Raw genomic sequence first — 15,787 nt, forward strand, 5'->3', positions numbered from 1 at the left:
ATATATTCGGTGTAAACACCAAGGATAACCCACAAAAGTCGGAAGAATACCTGTTTCCAGTGAGGTCCTTCTGGTGGTGATTGGGCACTACACCGGCAATGGCCTAACGATGGGCCCTGTGGCTTTCTGAGACTGGGGACCCCTTTTTGATACGGTCACCACTTTGATTGTGGGAATTTAAATTTGCTCATTTTTCTAATATTTGGCATTGTATTCTAGATTGCTTTTAACAACGAAATAAATTACATATCAGTTGCAGATTTAGGTATTCAAAATAGAGGGAATGTGGGTAGGGAGAGGTTTCACACACCTATGCCACCTCAGCCCCAGCATGGTTGGGGCTAAGGTAAGATCATTTATGAATACGGCACCTCAAAGTGGCCGGAAACGGCACTAATATATTTAAAATGTGAGCATAATTTCCATTTTTAAAACAATTGGAAAATTTAAGGGGTCCACTAGGCCGACAGGGCCCCCATTAAAATTTCACGGGATATACTATGATATATGTCTTACAGTCGATCTCAGAGACACATTATGCTGTTATGTATCAACAAAGCCCTTTTGGGTAAGGGTGCCCGAGCGAGGACAATATGGTTTTGTCGCACCTTCGGGGCCCTAGGTGACGGGGGCCCTGCTTACCGGTGCGCGCATAAGAGCGCATAGTCGTTACACCACTGTACATCGGGAAACAATTTCCTACTCATTTCCAATTAGTATACTGCGTTCTTTAACGTGCACACAGACCATAATGCACACGGGACCAACAGGTTAAATGTCTCATCCGAAAGACGGTGCGCTATCGTAACTTGCATTTCAACCCTCCAACTGAAATACAAGGAAGAGCAGTGATGGGAATTCAATACACCACCACCTTCCTAAAGCCCCTTCCAATTTCCATCTTAGAAAACTTATCCTCCAAAAGGCTGGAAAGGACTCCCTGTACAGGCGTATGCTTTGTTCATTTTTAATTCAGTAATTAAAATTACTATAATAATCTCACTACAATAATTAAAATTACAATAATAATTATAATAATAATAATAATTAATAATAATTTTAATATTGGTTGCCTTTTTGCCCTTTAAACCTGTTTCTTTTTGCTGTTGTTGTGATGTGGGTCTATTTGTTGAAAAATGTTTAAATGTTGATTGTTTAGATTTTTTTGCTTGAAGCCTTTACTTTTGTAAAATTCAACCCATTTTGAGTGATGCAATAAAGAATGATTTTATTTTATTTGAATCGGAGACCTAGAGGTTCCCACGTTTTAGCGCACACAGAGGCTACCACCAGTTTAGGCAACTGAGCTAAGCTGCTCTGCTACCTGGTTATAAATCGATAAGGTACGATTCCAATATTTATTAATATGCTCTATTACAGTAACACTATTAAAATTCAGAGACGGACAACAATTTACTTTCGCCATAATATATTGTACAGTAAGCCAACGACTTTTGGATCACTTTTTCTTCAGGTCATCTAATAGGCTTGAAAATATCAATATAAAGACGTTTGATTAACAAAATTCATTGATTGTTTTTAATAAATTGTCACTTTAATACCAAAAAAAATATGTTGCTCTGAAACATGATAAGGCCAATCTGAATAAAATGACCCGATCGTCCTTTAAGGTCCAATTGATGATATTACAGGCGTTTATCATCCGAATATCCGAACTATTAGTAGGCCTTTAATGTATACATTATTTTAATCGATTTCAACATGCTGTGTATAATATTTAATAATAGGCCTACTATGATGGATAACCATGTATTTTATTCTTTATTTACTGACATGTTTAAAGTCGGAGGTGGATTTATGCAGCCGTCCGGGGCTCATACATTTAAAAAAAAATTTAAAGAAAATATTTTGTCAAAAGCGGTTGTATTATTAGATTGCTCAGTAGTAGTAAGTAGGGGCCCATCGCCTTTCCGGGACTCATTTGGACATAATAGAAAATAAAACTTTTATGACTAGTTTATTTATGACAGTACACAAGCTTTCGTGCACACAGTGCACTTCTTCAGGTGAATGTGAAGTTAACATAAACTTGGTGTATAGACCTAAGCAAGTTAATTATCCAAGCATACAATTAAGACAAAAGGACTAAAGCATAAGCAATAAACAGTATAAAAATGAAAAGACATGTCAGGGGTCAGAAGTATTATCAAAGTCAGTGAATATAATATATAGTAACTAATATATGTAGTAAAAATAACCGTAGTACAGTATCTTAAGTCTGGGCATCATTTGGACATGGAGGAAGTAAGCGTTTCCCTAGAAAAGCACACAGACATTACATAACTGGTCAAACCTCCATAGTAGTGGGGCATCCAGGGGCAGAGTTTAAAGAACCCCTTCTAATAAATCTGCCAAATATTGTGTTTGTGGGATTTTGGTCTATTTGGATTTTTCGGAAATTATAGAAAATGTTACGTATTGTTAAGGTGTTTTAGGAGAGTGCTGAGTATCAGTGTTACTGTAAGTATATAGGTAGTGACCTTTCCAGGGCCCATTTGGACTCGGACTTCCACCAGAAAGCACATGCGTTACTTAAGGCCTGGTAGTAATGTGTTAGGCAGTGGTGGGAGCGCCCCGCACCCCCCCCCCCCCCCTCCGAGAGCTCACGAGTTACACAAATGGGTCCTGTTTATTTTAATTATGCCATTAATTGGACTTTATGGAACAATACATTGAACACTACACCTGTCTCTTATACACATCTAGATGTGTATAAGAGACAGCGTGCACACAGACCATAATTTGTGGGCCATCGTAATATATACATATAAATATATCATTTCAATATATAATTACATATTTATTTGATATCTTATAATAAACATTTACTTATTTTTCAATCTGTGCCAATCTTTAATCGAAAGGATATTTAAATTCCGTCTCTTTGACGTAAATGTAATACTCTTATTTAAACAACATATTATAATATTATTTTTATTTTTATTCTTATATATATTTAAAATTATATATTTTATTAAGATTAATATAGTATAAAACAATAATTTTAATGTGGATATATTAATTACTATCATGATAAAATTAACATTTTCAATCTTATAATAAATTTTATAAAGCCGGTGTTGTATTGACCTAGGCTACTATGGCTAATGACAGGGACGCATTCATCATTAAAGGCTTTTTCTACGAATGGAATGACCTTACGAAACACGAGCTCCTGCAGACCAAACCCAGTACCGTTTCGATTTTAATCGAACGGGAAATCCACTCAAGAGGAAGAAGAAGAGAAAGAGGAGGAAGAAGAAGAAAAAGAAGAAGAGAAGGGGAAGAAGAAGAAGAAGAAGAGGAAGAGGAAGAATAAGAAGAGGAAGCGGAAGAGGAAGAAGTAGAGGAGGAGGAAAAAGAAGAGGAGGAAGAAGAAGAAGATGATGAAGAAGAAGAAGAAGAAGAAGAAGAAGAAGAAGAAGAAGATGAAGTGGGTTAAATTCGGCAAACTGGGTTTCGACAAACTGGATTTCGACCAATTGGGATGATACCGACAAGGATACGGTCCTTAAGGATCAGAACATGTAAAATCAATCAAATTGATTGATATTTAACTATTACAGTCTTGATAGTAATTGTTATTGTCGTGGTGGAATAGACAATAACTGGATATTACAGTCTTTTTATAAAACGTATCAATATTAGGCCTACATTTTTTGCAAGACTTCTAACATGTTGCTTTGAAAAAAACCCTTCGTCCAGCCTCCACACAGGCAGACTGGAGTAGCTCAGGTAGGTCTGCCTAAGCTAGCCTAAAAATCGGGAAGGTAGAAGATTGCTTGAAAAATCGGGAAAACCATAATGTAGGTTTCTGAATCATGTTCAAAAAAAGACTGGAAATTGTGAAATGGGGAAAATAAAAGGTCGCAAAATATTTCATATAATAATAATAATAATAATCTTAATATTATTGTAGAATTGCGAAAATATAGGGCAGCGAAAATAAATGGCTTTACAACCTCAAACCAACAGATTTCGGAAAACAATAGAGTAACAAGAGATTGTTAAATTTTGTTCCCTTTTTACATTATGTTTTTGAACTTTTATTACAGGTTGTGCTGCCAATCCATACTTAACGGTTCTTAATTTTAGGTCACCTTTTAACAATAATGGCAATCTCCAGTGCTACCCGACAGATAGTAACACAGCAATATCCATGGGAAAGGTATTTAAAATATCTAATTCTGACTCGCTTGCTGAACCACATCTACAAGATCAGAGTCAAAATGTTCCTTTGGCCAAACGAGTAGCTATACCTTATGATGGAAACTTCTTTGGAGTATATTACTGTGAAGGTGTACTTAATGGTGAAAAAACCACCGTGAAAACTACAGTTGTGGATCTAGCGAGCGCTTTTGATTGTAAGTATTCTTGTGTTACTCTTAATTTTCTTTCTTATTAACAGTCGCCCACATCATCTACCACTGCCCTAATGTTATACCACCCAAAAGTCAATCAATGACTTCATGACCTGGATGAAGACACCATGGAATGGCTTCGAATTACCATACTACCCATCTAATGTTGATTCTTATAGGATTCATACGAAAGCAAGCGACTAACAATTTTAATTACTAAGACAAAATAGCTCGTGGTATTATTTTTTAATAGGCCTAACAAAACAAAAAAACCAAAGCCAAAAAAAAAAAAAAAAACGCGATAATAATGAAAATGATAACGAAATGATAAAATTATGTATGTAGGAATTTATAAGCCATTTTTTGTCCAGCTGATGTTATACCAACAAAAGAAAAGACAAGTATCACCGCTTCTGTTGGAGAATCTGTTGTAGTATCATTCGATGTGACAGCGTCCGGTAATCACATTTGGAGGAAAGATGGTGAACTGCTAGATAACTATGAGAACCATTATGATGATTCGAGCTTAAGATTTACCGGTGTAAAAGTTGATGATGGCGGCATGTATGAACTTCACATAGATGGACAAAGGGATGAATACAAACATTCATTTATTCAACTGATTGTGAGAGGTTGGTTATTGCCTTTTAGGTAGGCCTACTCGAATACAAGTTTGAAATATTTCTTCATTGTGGTGGAGAATAATGAATGGAACAATATGCACATTTTATAACAACATAATAATTTTAAAATAACAAGAGCGATCCAGGGGATGAGACTACATAAAAAACAACATGGTATAAGCTCATAGTGCTGTAGACAGAATATTTTTGTAGTAATTGATGTTCAGCTTTTCTAAGCTCATATTGACTGCATACTGTACCTCTTCAAAATGGCCAGTGCTACTAACTCTAGTCTGGGATATACAAGAGGTATTTGGGATCCCATTGCTTAAAACCTTCAACAATTAATGGCATCATTTTAATATTTTTAATTACATAACAATCAACTCTAGACACGGCGATCATCTTAAATTTGTACATCAATATGCAACGAACAAATTCTCTGAAATATTCTGTGTTTCATTTGTTTCCACGCGATTGGGAGGAACTACCTGTAGAAACTAGGGATTTATTGGTTTTGAATCTTAAAGCATTTTTGAACGATCTTAAATTATATTTTAAATAAGTTTTACAATTTTTATATATACATATTTATTGTTAAGGCAAATTTTACAGATTTTAAGTATTATTTCAATTGTTCATTTTATTATTATTATTATTATGTGTAATCGGAATAGTGCATGTTAGGAGACCTACATGATAGTGATTTGGTTTACTTTTAGGAATCCTGTCTCGGCCTGTTTCAGATTTTTATGCTTTTATTTTGTTGTGTTGTAACCGGTTGTTGTTTTTTAATGTATTTTATTGAGACAAAATAAATGAAATTAATGAAATCTGTTTGGAGTGTACATATCTGATTAAATACATTTTGAATGAATACCATGTAGACTCTTAATGTTTTTCCTTTTTAAAATAATAGTGTTAGATTTTTCCAACCTCACTATTTATTTATTATATAAAGTTAAAGCCTAAATGCATTTTATTAATAGGTTAAAAAAATATTTTATTTAGAATGTCCAACTGGCCTCTGGGGTGCACCTGGATGTACAGGTATTTGCAATAATTGTTATAATGGTGGCGTATGTGAGGACAAAACAGGTAACTGTATTTGTGCACCAGGGTTTAAAGGAGAAAGCTGTGAACATAGTAAGTCAAAACGAGTTGTTTTGGTATTCCATATATGTTATTTTTTTTTAAAAAGCTTTGTCGTTTTTCCTTTTGTCGTTGTTCCCTTGTATGTGTGTTTTGTCTTGTCTTTGATTTTGGAACAAATTACTTTTCATTTTCTCTGGTGGAGCCAGTCGGAAAGCCATTTTAGACTATGGGCTGTCACCAACCCCCCGGGGGGTTTTGTGAGACAACTATTTTTGGAAACCTTACCCATAGAGGGTTTGGAATCAGGTTGTCTGCACATTGCTTATGGTGGGTGAACCTCTGAGGGCGCTTTTCAAAATGGCCGCTAAAATCCCATAAGAAGACATAAAATAGTCACTTTAAGAGGTAAAATTGATTTGTTTTTAGAACTGATGGCACCTAATAATAAGCAAGACTATATCAAGTTATCAATAAGGAGGAAACACCAAAATGTCAGCGTTGAAGATGTTTTCAAAATGGCCACTGGGTTTATTTTTTGTCACTTTTAAATTTTATTCATATAAATATTAAAATTTATTACCGGAATTAAATATTTTTTGGGATATGCTAATTTTAAAAGGGAAGGAAAAAAATTCATCACTTCGTGTATTTATAACCAGAGAAGGGTAGCAAGGATGTGTACAAACAGTTAGACAACTTTTAGCCAATCAGGGGCTTAGAATGCCATAGACCTACATAGCAACATAGCTGAATCACTGAGTTGCAATTTGAAACCTATGGCGCTTTCCAAAATGTGTAGCTTGTTCTTCAGCTATGGTCACCAGAACTATACCAGATATGCCACTGTATATTTGCTATCACTTAACCTATCCTAGTCACATACACGAGCAGACCTCTTAGGAAAAAATGGCTTCAGTGTGAAGAGGTCAGACATCCCCATGTCCAGAGATCCTGTCGACATCACAATTGAACAATCAATCACCCTGTAAAGTCCCATGGTGGAATTATAGGTTTCAGCAGGTAATACTTGGTGCATTACAGGTGGTACACCACAGGGCAAGCCAGAGCAAGAACTACTCGGTGTATTACAGGGGTATCCAATTAGTTTGTCAAAATATAGTTTGCCAAAACCCGATTTGCCGTGTTTGTAACCACGATGCCAAAAACCCAGTTTGCCGACACCTGGTTTGCCGAAACCTGTTTTGCTGAAACCCAGTTTCCCGAATCTTGTTGTTACCATTGTACAAAAACGCAGCAAACTGTGCTTTTAAAAATGACGGGTGGGTCAGGTAGAAGCCGTATTCCATATATAAATTAAAAGGCAAAATAGTGAAAAACAACAATGCTGATAAAAAAATTGATAGCAAATGCTAAAACCTTAGACAACTAGTCTTTTCTAAGTGGTTGAAAATATATCCACGAGAACCCACCTCAAAGCAAATCAGTTGGACATCATAGCCGGAGTCACTAATGTCCCTAATCAGAGGTGCATACTTGTTATATTTCCGAGAATGGGCCGCCTCAATACCCAGTTCGATAGCAACCGTCAACTCGAAAATGACGAGTTTTTTTTTTAATTCCTTCCAGAACAGACAGAGGTCAGGGATCAGAGTTGTCGTTGCACACTCCAAGGGGATGGTTGAACGGGTGTTATGATTAGTGACCCCGGCCTCGAGATCAGATTTGATTTTTGGAGGGTTGCTCGTTTCGTCAAAGCCTTTCGTTAAAATATTAACAATATAATTTAAAATATTATTATGTCTCCACGTGAGTCGGCCCTGGTCCAGGGACTGTTTACAATTGTTAAGGACGTGGTGTAAAGTTCCCCCATTTCCACATGCCCTACACAAATCGGAGGTGAGTTTTCCCCAACGTTTTAAGTTAGTGCGTGTGTTAAGGGTGTCGCCAAGAGAATTTACGAGAAACTTTAGCACACCCACTGGAAGATTATAAATTATACTCTTCCAATGGTGGCATGACTGTTCCAGTGAAAGAAGGTCAAAGAAACGTCTCTGGAACAGGAGTCCTTTCACGTGGTCGTTCCACATCATTTGCACCTCATTCTTTAATTTATTTTTGGCATTATTTTTTAAAATTCAGGATCTTTCTCCTTTGCTTCGATAAGCCTTTGCTCACATTCCCTCGAGATAGAGATCTTTTTGGTCCAGGTACTTTCTCGAGCGATTCGATTGTCGACACATTTGTTAACGGTTTGATCACCTTTCAATCTCGAGGAGATATGAGCAGTGAGGTGACACTCTTTATACAAAGAAGAAATCGAATCTATGCCCAGTCCTTTAGGCATTTTGACGGAAGCCAGTGTGCCAGGATGTGGGATGCCAAACCACTTCTTGATGTACCGATTGGTTAAAGCATCAAGCTTTTGAAGATGGGATGCACACACATCGTTGATAGTTAGATGGTATTTGAGGCTATTAAGAAAATATTGGGCATAGATTCGAATCTTGTATTCACAACGGATTGGAGAGCTATCAATTTTTTCGACACCTTCACTGATCTTTTCCTCTATGTATTCGAACACATCAGAATCTTTATTTCTAAATGTGATCAATGAACCCAGGAATTTATGACTTTCGCCTTCGACTGATGTGATAGTGGTGTCAGCCAATCTGAAGGGAATATTCGTAGCTTTCCCACGGGTAATGGACAGTGATCTGCACTTATTTGGTTTAAGTTTGAGACCCATTGTTCTTGTATAAGACTGCACTAATGAGGCCTGGAAGGCAGAAACGGATCCGTCTGCAGTTATAGGGATTCCTTCCAGTAGATGCTTAGTTTATTTTGTTTATTTTGATTTTCTCTACTGTTCCGTTTTAATTTAAATTTTAAATTGTTTTGCATTATATGTCCGTTTGCTGTTTTATGGGTTTTTTCCATTTGCCTTTTAAACTTATATATAATATAACATATATATGTAATAATATATATATATATATATATATATATATATATAATAGATAAATAATAATAACATTGCTTAAATAGGAACATGATGTAATAATTGCATCAAGCAAAGCTCATCAAGGAAAAGTTTCTGTATTTCATCTGTATGAAAAAGTGTCTTTTATATAGGCCTACCGATATATTATGTGGTAAAAGTAAGATAGTGCTCCATTGAGAGTATTCGGCTGCTGCTAATGTTTCACTGCTTTTAATTGACTTTCGACAAACTCGGCAAACTGGGATTCGGCAAAGTGGCAATCCGGCATTCGGCAAACTGGATTTCGACAATCTGGCCTAGAACCATTGCAGGTGGTGCAGAACAAGGCAAGCCATAGCTAGCTATCAACAAGCCAATGGATTTTGTCAACATGGAAGTCAAAGAAGTCACTGTCAACAAAGTCTAAAACCATCACAAATTATCCAAAGTGAAGAAGCCACTCTTGCAAAGTTGTACAGGCATTAGTAAACTTCATAAATCCCTTTGATGTTGCTAACAAGAATGTTCTCTCTGTCTTCTGGCGCACCGGCACAAAATGAGATCGTAAAGGATTTGCTACAGGTTGATTTCACAAAGGTTAGTTGAAAGTAAAGTAACTTTTCATTCTCCAATCAAGAAGACATTTGCAAATCTTGCAGAGTCTTGTAAGATTACTGGAAAATCCAAGACGACTAAACAAGTAAAAGCAGAAAGAAATGTTTTTGGGCGGCTTGTACTTCATCAATGAAGCAAGACATTAGTATGGAAAGGGTGCTCAGTTTTCCATTAGCCCTGTATTGTGGGCGCTGACAACGGATGATGGAATTCTTGTAAAAAAGGCAATTCTAAACTGATACATATTTAATCTTTATTTTAAATCGTGTAGACTTTGTGTAGATGTTCCTCTGTGAAAAGAAATGCATTGGTGTAGAGAGATGGTGAGAAAACATTTAATGAGGAAGTTAAAGAGTTGTCATCTACTCAAGAGGAAGGCGATACCAATATTATCCTTCATTGCCTACACATTGGATCACACACACCACAAAGTTCCACAGTAATTATACGATTTTCGGACACAGAGGTCTTCATCCTTCTGCTTCATCACACACAGAAATTGAAACAAGCCATATATTTTATTTGAAACAGGTGTTGGCAATGACAGACTGTACACAGTCATCAGTAATGTGGGGAATGATATGTTATGCCCTTCCAGCAGTGTATGCATTTAGGGGATGCGACACTTTGTCCGTATGGGAAATGACCCCTTTAAAGATCCTTAAACAGAATCCAGAATTTATGGATGTATTTATGATTCTTTGGAGGTCAACTGTAATCGAAAACTGCATTTTAATGCGAGTTTAGAGCATTTTGTTTGGCGTTTGTTTAACAATAGATCTGCTTTGACTGATGCCAACAGTTTGCGACATGACAAATTCCTAGAGAGGTCCAGCGTCATGCCGGGAAAGCTATAGGCACTGAAGCTATGATGGAATAGATGAGTTCTGCCTCCTTACAGAAATGCCCTGAAGATGAATTAGGATCAGGCAGTTCCTAATTCCACAACCAGTTGGCAATTGCTGGCATGAGTTTCAGTGGGCTTTATTTATTTATTTATTTAGCATCCACTCAAATACATTTTACAATACAAAGACATACAAAAAACAGATAAAAATTAAGGTGCTCTTACTGTATGCCACAAGAGCTTGCCGAAGTACTTATAGAGGAACCTGAAGAATCAGAGTAAGAGGAAGAGAAGATTGAATTAATAAACTTGGCAGATATTATATTTAATGCAGAGGAAACAGGTAATCTAATTAACAACTAATAACATACTTTTCACAAAATCATTACGTATATTTGCTACCGGTACTTTATATCAATTTAAATGGACTTATACTGAACTCCACTATTTAATATTAACTAGCAGCTAGAGCTAACACTAAATTTCAAGTGTTTTACAGATAACATTTCTTTGGTATGGACAAGGTAAATCATTTTTATAGCGTCATCAAAAGTATAAGCTTAAAAAGGTACGTTTTATTGATATTTGGTGGCCATTTTGAAAAGTGCCCTCTTTTTTGAATTCATGGCACATCATATTAAGTGCAATTTAATGCAATCATACTTTATTATTGCACTACTAATCAGAAGTCAAGTTAATTAGCCTTTAAGTGACCTTTTTTTGTATACAAAATGAATTTTCTGAGATTTTAGCAGCCATTTTGAAAAGCGCTCTCACAGGTTCGCCCACCACTATCGAACGTGCAGACAACCAGATTTCGGTACCTCTATAGTTAAAGTTTCCAAAAATATTTGTCTCCAAAAATCCCCCGAGGGGGTGAGGGTTTCGAGTTTTGGCCCATAGACTATTTGGGCTTATTTAACTTCTCCAAACACAATTGCATTCGATTTTGCTTGAATCTTTATTATTTTTGTCTTGTTACCACCTTTATGCATTGTGTAAATAAATATGAATCTGAATCTACATTCAACAATAATCTTTTTTTTTTAATGATATCAATGAATAAAAATAATTATGTTCACTGATAAGTTGTTGATTTTTTTTCAATATAGCTTGTGGTGGTAATCGATTCGGACTTGACTGTGAAATTAGATGTACATCGAGAAGTAGTGATCCCGAAAACAATTGCGGAGGTCATCAATTCTGCTTGGCTGATCCATATGGATGTAGCTGTATAACAGGTTTTACTGGCCTTTATTGTTTAACAGGTAAATCTACGTTTCATGTAGGCCTCACTGTTTATGTAGTTATCTGTAGGGGCATATGGTACAAAACCTTCAATATACACATCGTGAGTCTGAGTCTGATGTGGTGACACTGCTTGTGTCCTTGGGCAAGACATTGTCTATTTTCACCCAAACTTATAAATGTGTAAATGGTTCAAATTCATTAATTTGGAATTGAATATTGCCAAGGAAACTTACATTGTGCTGATTAATTATCTAACCAATATCCATTTGGAGGAGAAGTATATTTTTTGACCAAAAGAGAAAAACACACTGTATAAATGTGCATATAATAGATACGAAAATATATTTTATTTTATGGAAATTGTCTGTGATTTTTTTTAATTGAATTATGATGCTTATATTTTCCAAATTTACTCGATATCTTGGTGCATATATTATATAGGTAAATAAAGATTGACTGTGGTCTTCTTCTTATCGTCTCCACACACTTGCTAGATAATTTGTTTCAGCTGGAACTGGTCACAGTTTCTAGCACAATTATTGTACTCTTTTTTTCTCTCTCTCTTTCGTGGCGTAACCACCACATTTATTTCAACAATCTTCATTAAAAAGGAACAATACAATATTTCCTTTTATTTCCAAGTTCTTTTCATTCCCTTCTTTTTTTTTATAAATATTTATATAATTCAATGACAACAGTACTATCAAATTATTATTATTTTTTTATAATCAATTTTAACCACAGAAAACATCAATAGTAAATATTTAGTAAAAAAAAAACACCATACTTTTTTATATACACACACACACAAACACAAGTTCATTCAACTAATAATTACATCGCCGAAATTAAGGAGGTAACAGTAATTGTGATACTAGAATCAGTTTTCTTATATTTTGTTTTAACTGTTAAACATTTCATCATACATTTACCACATGTCGATTTACTAGGCCTATGTCTTTAATATTCTTATGAATGTATTCCTTTTATTTTTATGAAAAGAAATACATTCACACATAAATAAAATATCTTCGTTGTGTAATGTTAATTTTTAAATTATGTCATATCTGGTATCTCAAATGTAATTCATTCATTACCAGAGTATGGATTGAACTAATGTTCCACTTTTTCAGAGATTTCAGAATTTTTGCTTTCTACAAACAGAATGAGCCTACAGTAATGAAATTATTTATATACTGTTTATTTGTTCCAGTTATAACATTATCAAATGTTATATTTACTGGTGTGATTATCTATTAATTGAATCCCATACAATTTGGGCATTTACACATTCATAGAGCAAATGTTTTTCATCTTCAACTTTATTACATAAAACGCATTTATCAGTATTTATGACGTTCCACTTGTAAAGTATTATATTTGTTGGTAGAATTCCATGTAGTAATCGAAAATTAAAGTGTGTGACCTTCCTTTCTTTTGTTTTGATGATCCTTTTTATCCAAATGTTTTCCCATGCAACTTTTTAATTTAATATTCTTTCCCAATTTATTTGCGCTGTAGATGGAAATGTGCATTTGGTTTTAATTATACTTTTATATATGTCTTAGGTTTATAATTTGCTTATTATAATAAGGGTGTTATTATCTATATTGGTAGCGGGAGCGGTGTCCGGATTTTGATTTTTAATTATGCTTTTCCATTTACATGGGATCACATTCTTTAGCATGGAAAATTAGGCTAGCCAGTTTTGTTTTTTCTTAAAGGTTTCTTACTAACGTATTTGTAGACAAAACATTATTTTTATTTAAGATATCTTTGATTTTCACAAAGCCAGAGTCAATCCAATGTTTAAAGTACAAAGGTTTGTTTTTTGAGACAACTAAATCATTTCCCCATAGGTTTTGTTCTATAATGCCATTAATTGATTTGGGAAGTTGTTTTGTTTGTTGTTAAAGACAGTTAAGGACTCTAACATTTCTTTATAAAACGAAGGCAATTTATTTAAGATTGTACTTATTGGATCATTTAAATTTGACATATTTAGGTAACATTCAACAGGACCAATTTTGGACAAATAAAACAATGGTATTTCTTTCAATTTGCCCATGTCTATGTTAAGCAATCTTTTAATCCAACTTATTTGTGGAGACTTTATTTGAGATTGGAAGTCTACCATTTTTAAGCCACCATATTTATAATCTGTAAATAATGTTGTTCTCTTTATTTTCTCTGTTTTACCACTCCATAGAAAATTAAAAATTAATTTATTAGTTTTTTTAATTATTTCTTCATGCGTTTTAATAATGCTAGCATTATATATCATTTTTGACAAACCAAGTGTCTTTATTATTAAAACTTTACCCAGAAAAGAAAGGTTTCTCTTATTCCATGTGTCTAGAAGTTTTTCTATACTAAACATTTTGTCTGTCGAATTTTTTTGTTCGCATAATTCTTGGTCATGACCGAGGTAGATTCCTATAAACTTAATAGGCTCTTTTGTAACCCAACATAGACCATATGGCTTGTCTTGTCTATTCATCCATCTACCAAGCCACATGCCTTTTGTTTTGCTTTTGTTTACTTTCATTCCAGTGACTTTACAGAACGATTCTATTAATTTTAAACTCTTGTTTAAGCTAGTATCATTATTAACGAACAGCACTGTGTCGTCGGCAAGTTGTGCAATTTTAACTTCTGTTATTGGTAATCTGATACCACTTATGCTTTTATCACTTCTTAAATCAGTTGCTATAACTTCAGTTACAATTATGAATAATAGGGCTAATAGGGGACACCCTTGTCTTATTCCTTTTGACATTTCAAAGTATTGGGAAATCCACCCACTATTTGTTATTATACATTCTGTCTTTGTATATAAAGTATCGACCCATTTAATAAATGAATTTCCAAAATTATACTTTTTAACATCATAAATTCTCGATTGATTGAATCGAACGCTTTTCGAAAATCTAAAAGAACCAGGGCACCATTGGCGTTTTCTCTTTCTGTATAATCTATGATATCCTGGACTAATCGTACATTTTCTCCGGCAAATCGACCTTTTGTATATCCCTTTTGATCAGTATTTATTATGGATTTTATAACATTTTGCAAACGTTTTGTTAAGACATTTGTAGCTATTTTATAGTCAATGTTCAGTAATGATATCGGTCTCCAATTATCAAGACTTTCTCGTTCCCCCTTTTAAAGATCAGATTTAAAACACTCCTCCTTTGTGTTATTGATAATTTATTTTTTGTATAACCAAAGTTTAATGATTCGCAGACGATGGGACCAATTTCTTTCCAGAAATGTCTATAAAATTCGACAGTGATACCATCACTGCCTGGAGATTTATTAAGATGCATTGACATAATAGCAATTTCACATTCTGGTAAAGTAAGTTACCCTTCCAAGGACTCTTTTTCCTCTTCAGCCAAGGACGCTGTTTTTATGTTATTTAAGTGTGTAGTGCATTCATTCTGGTCAATATTATCGTTCGAATAAAGATTAGAGTAATAACATACTTGTTCACTAAGTGTTTCAGTTATTGAAGAAGTATATGACCCATCTGACTTTTTTAATCTTTTAATTTGCTTTTTTGTTTCATTATATTTTTCAAGTCCAAGAAAAAAACTTATTATTTCTATCACCCTGTTCTATCCATTGTACTCTGGATCTTATTTGAGCGCCTTTGGCTTCTAATTGATAAATGTTTTCAAGTTCATTCTTTTTAAATTGCAACTTTATTTCATCATCTTCGCAATGATTATTTATCAGATTTATATTAAGTTGGTTTATTTCATTTATAATTTCGTATTTTACGTTGTTATTTTTCTTATTTAGTTCTTTCCCGTATTTAATACTATACTCTTTGATTCTAGCACAATCATTGTACTCTGCCATGTCCATCACATGGCATGATGAAAATGATCCAAGTAGATGTTGACTTGATCTTGGGTGTGGTTGCGGTAGAATTAGCGTTATCCACGACCTCGACAAGGACGTTTTTGCCATGACTACCATGAATGTGGTTATATACAGATATTGTAAATATGAATGTGTAAATTTA

The 15,787-nt window shown here is 34.4% G+C and overlaps 1 protein-coding gene across 1 annotated transcript in view; it reads left to right on the forward strand.

Annotated features, from left to right (window-relative positions):
* The window catches only part of LOC117123160 (angiopoietin-1 receptor-like), a 26,443-nt gene extending 10,709 nt beyond the window's left edge, over positions 1-15,734 (forward strand). The window contains exons 2-6 of the mRNA XM_033269011.1: positions 4,077-4,385; positions 4,754-5,014; positions 6,017-6,151; positions 11,616-11,788; positions 15,600-15,734. Coding sequence (XP_033124902.1) covers positions 4,077-4,385; positions 4,754-5,014; positions 6,017-6,151; positions 11,616-11,788; positions 15,600-15,734 — 1,013 coding nt within the window. The remainder of the gene's footprint in view (positions 1-4,076; positions 4,386-4,753; positions 5,015-6,016; positions 6,152-11,615; positions 11,789-15,599) is intronic.
* Positions 15,735-15,787: the final 53 nt, after the last annotated feature.

The sequence above is a fragment of the Anneissia japonica genome, unplaced genomic scaffold, assembly GCF_011630105.1.
Source record: "Anneissia japonica isolate Jap-2015-1 unplaced genomic scaffold, ASM1163010v1 scaffold560_len657749_cov147, whole genome shotgun sequence".
Taxonomy (NCBI): domain Eukaryota; kingdom Metazoa; phylum Echinodermata; class Crinoidea; order Comatulida; family Comatulidae; genus Anneissia; species Anneissia japonica.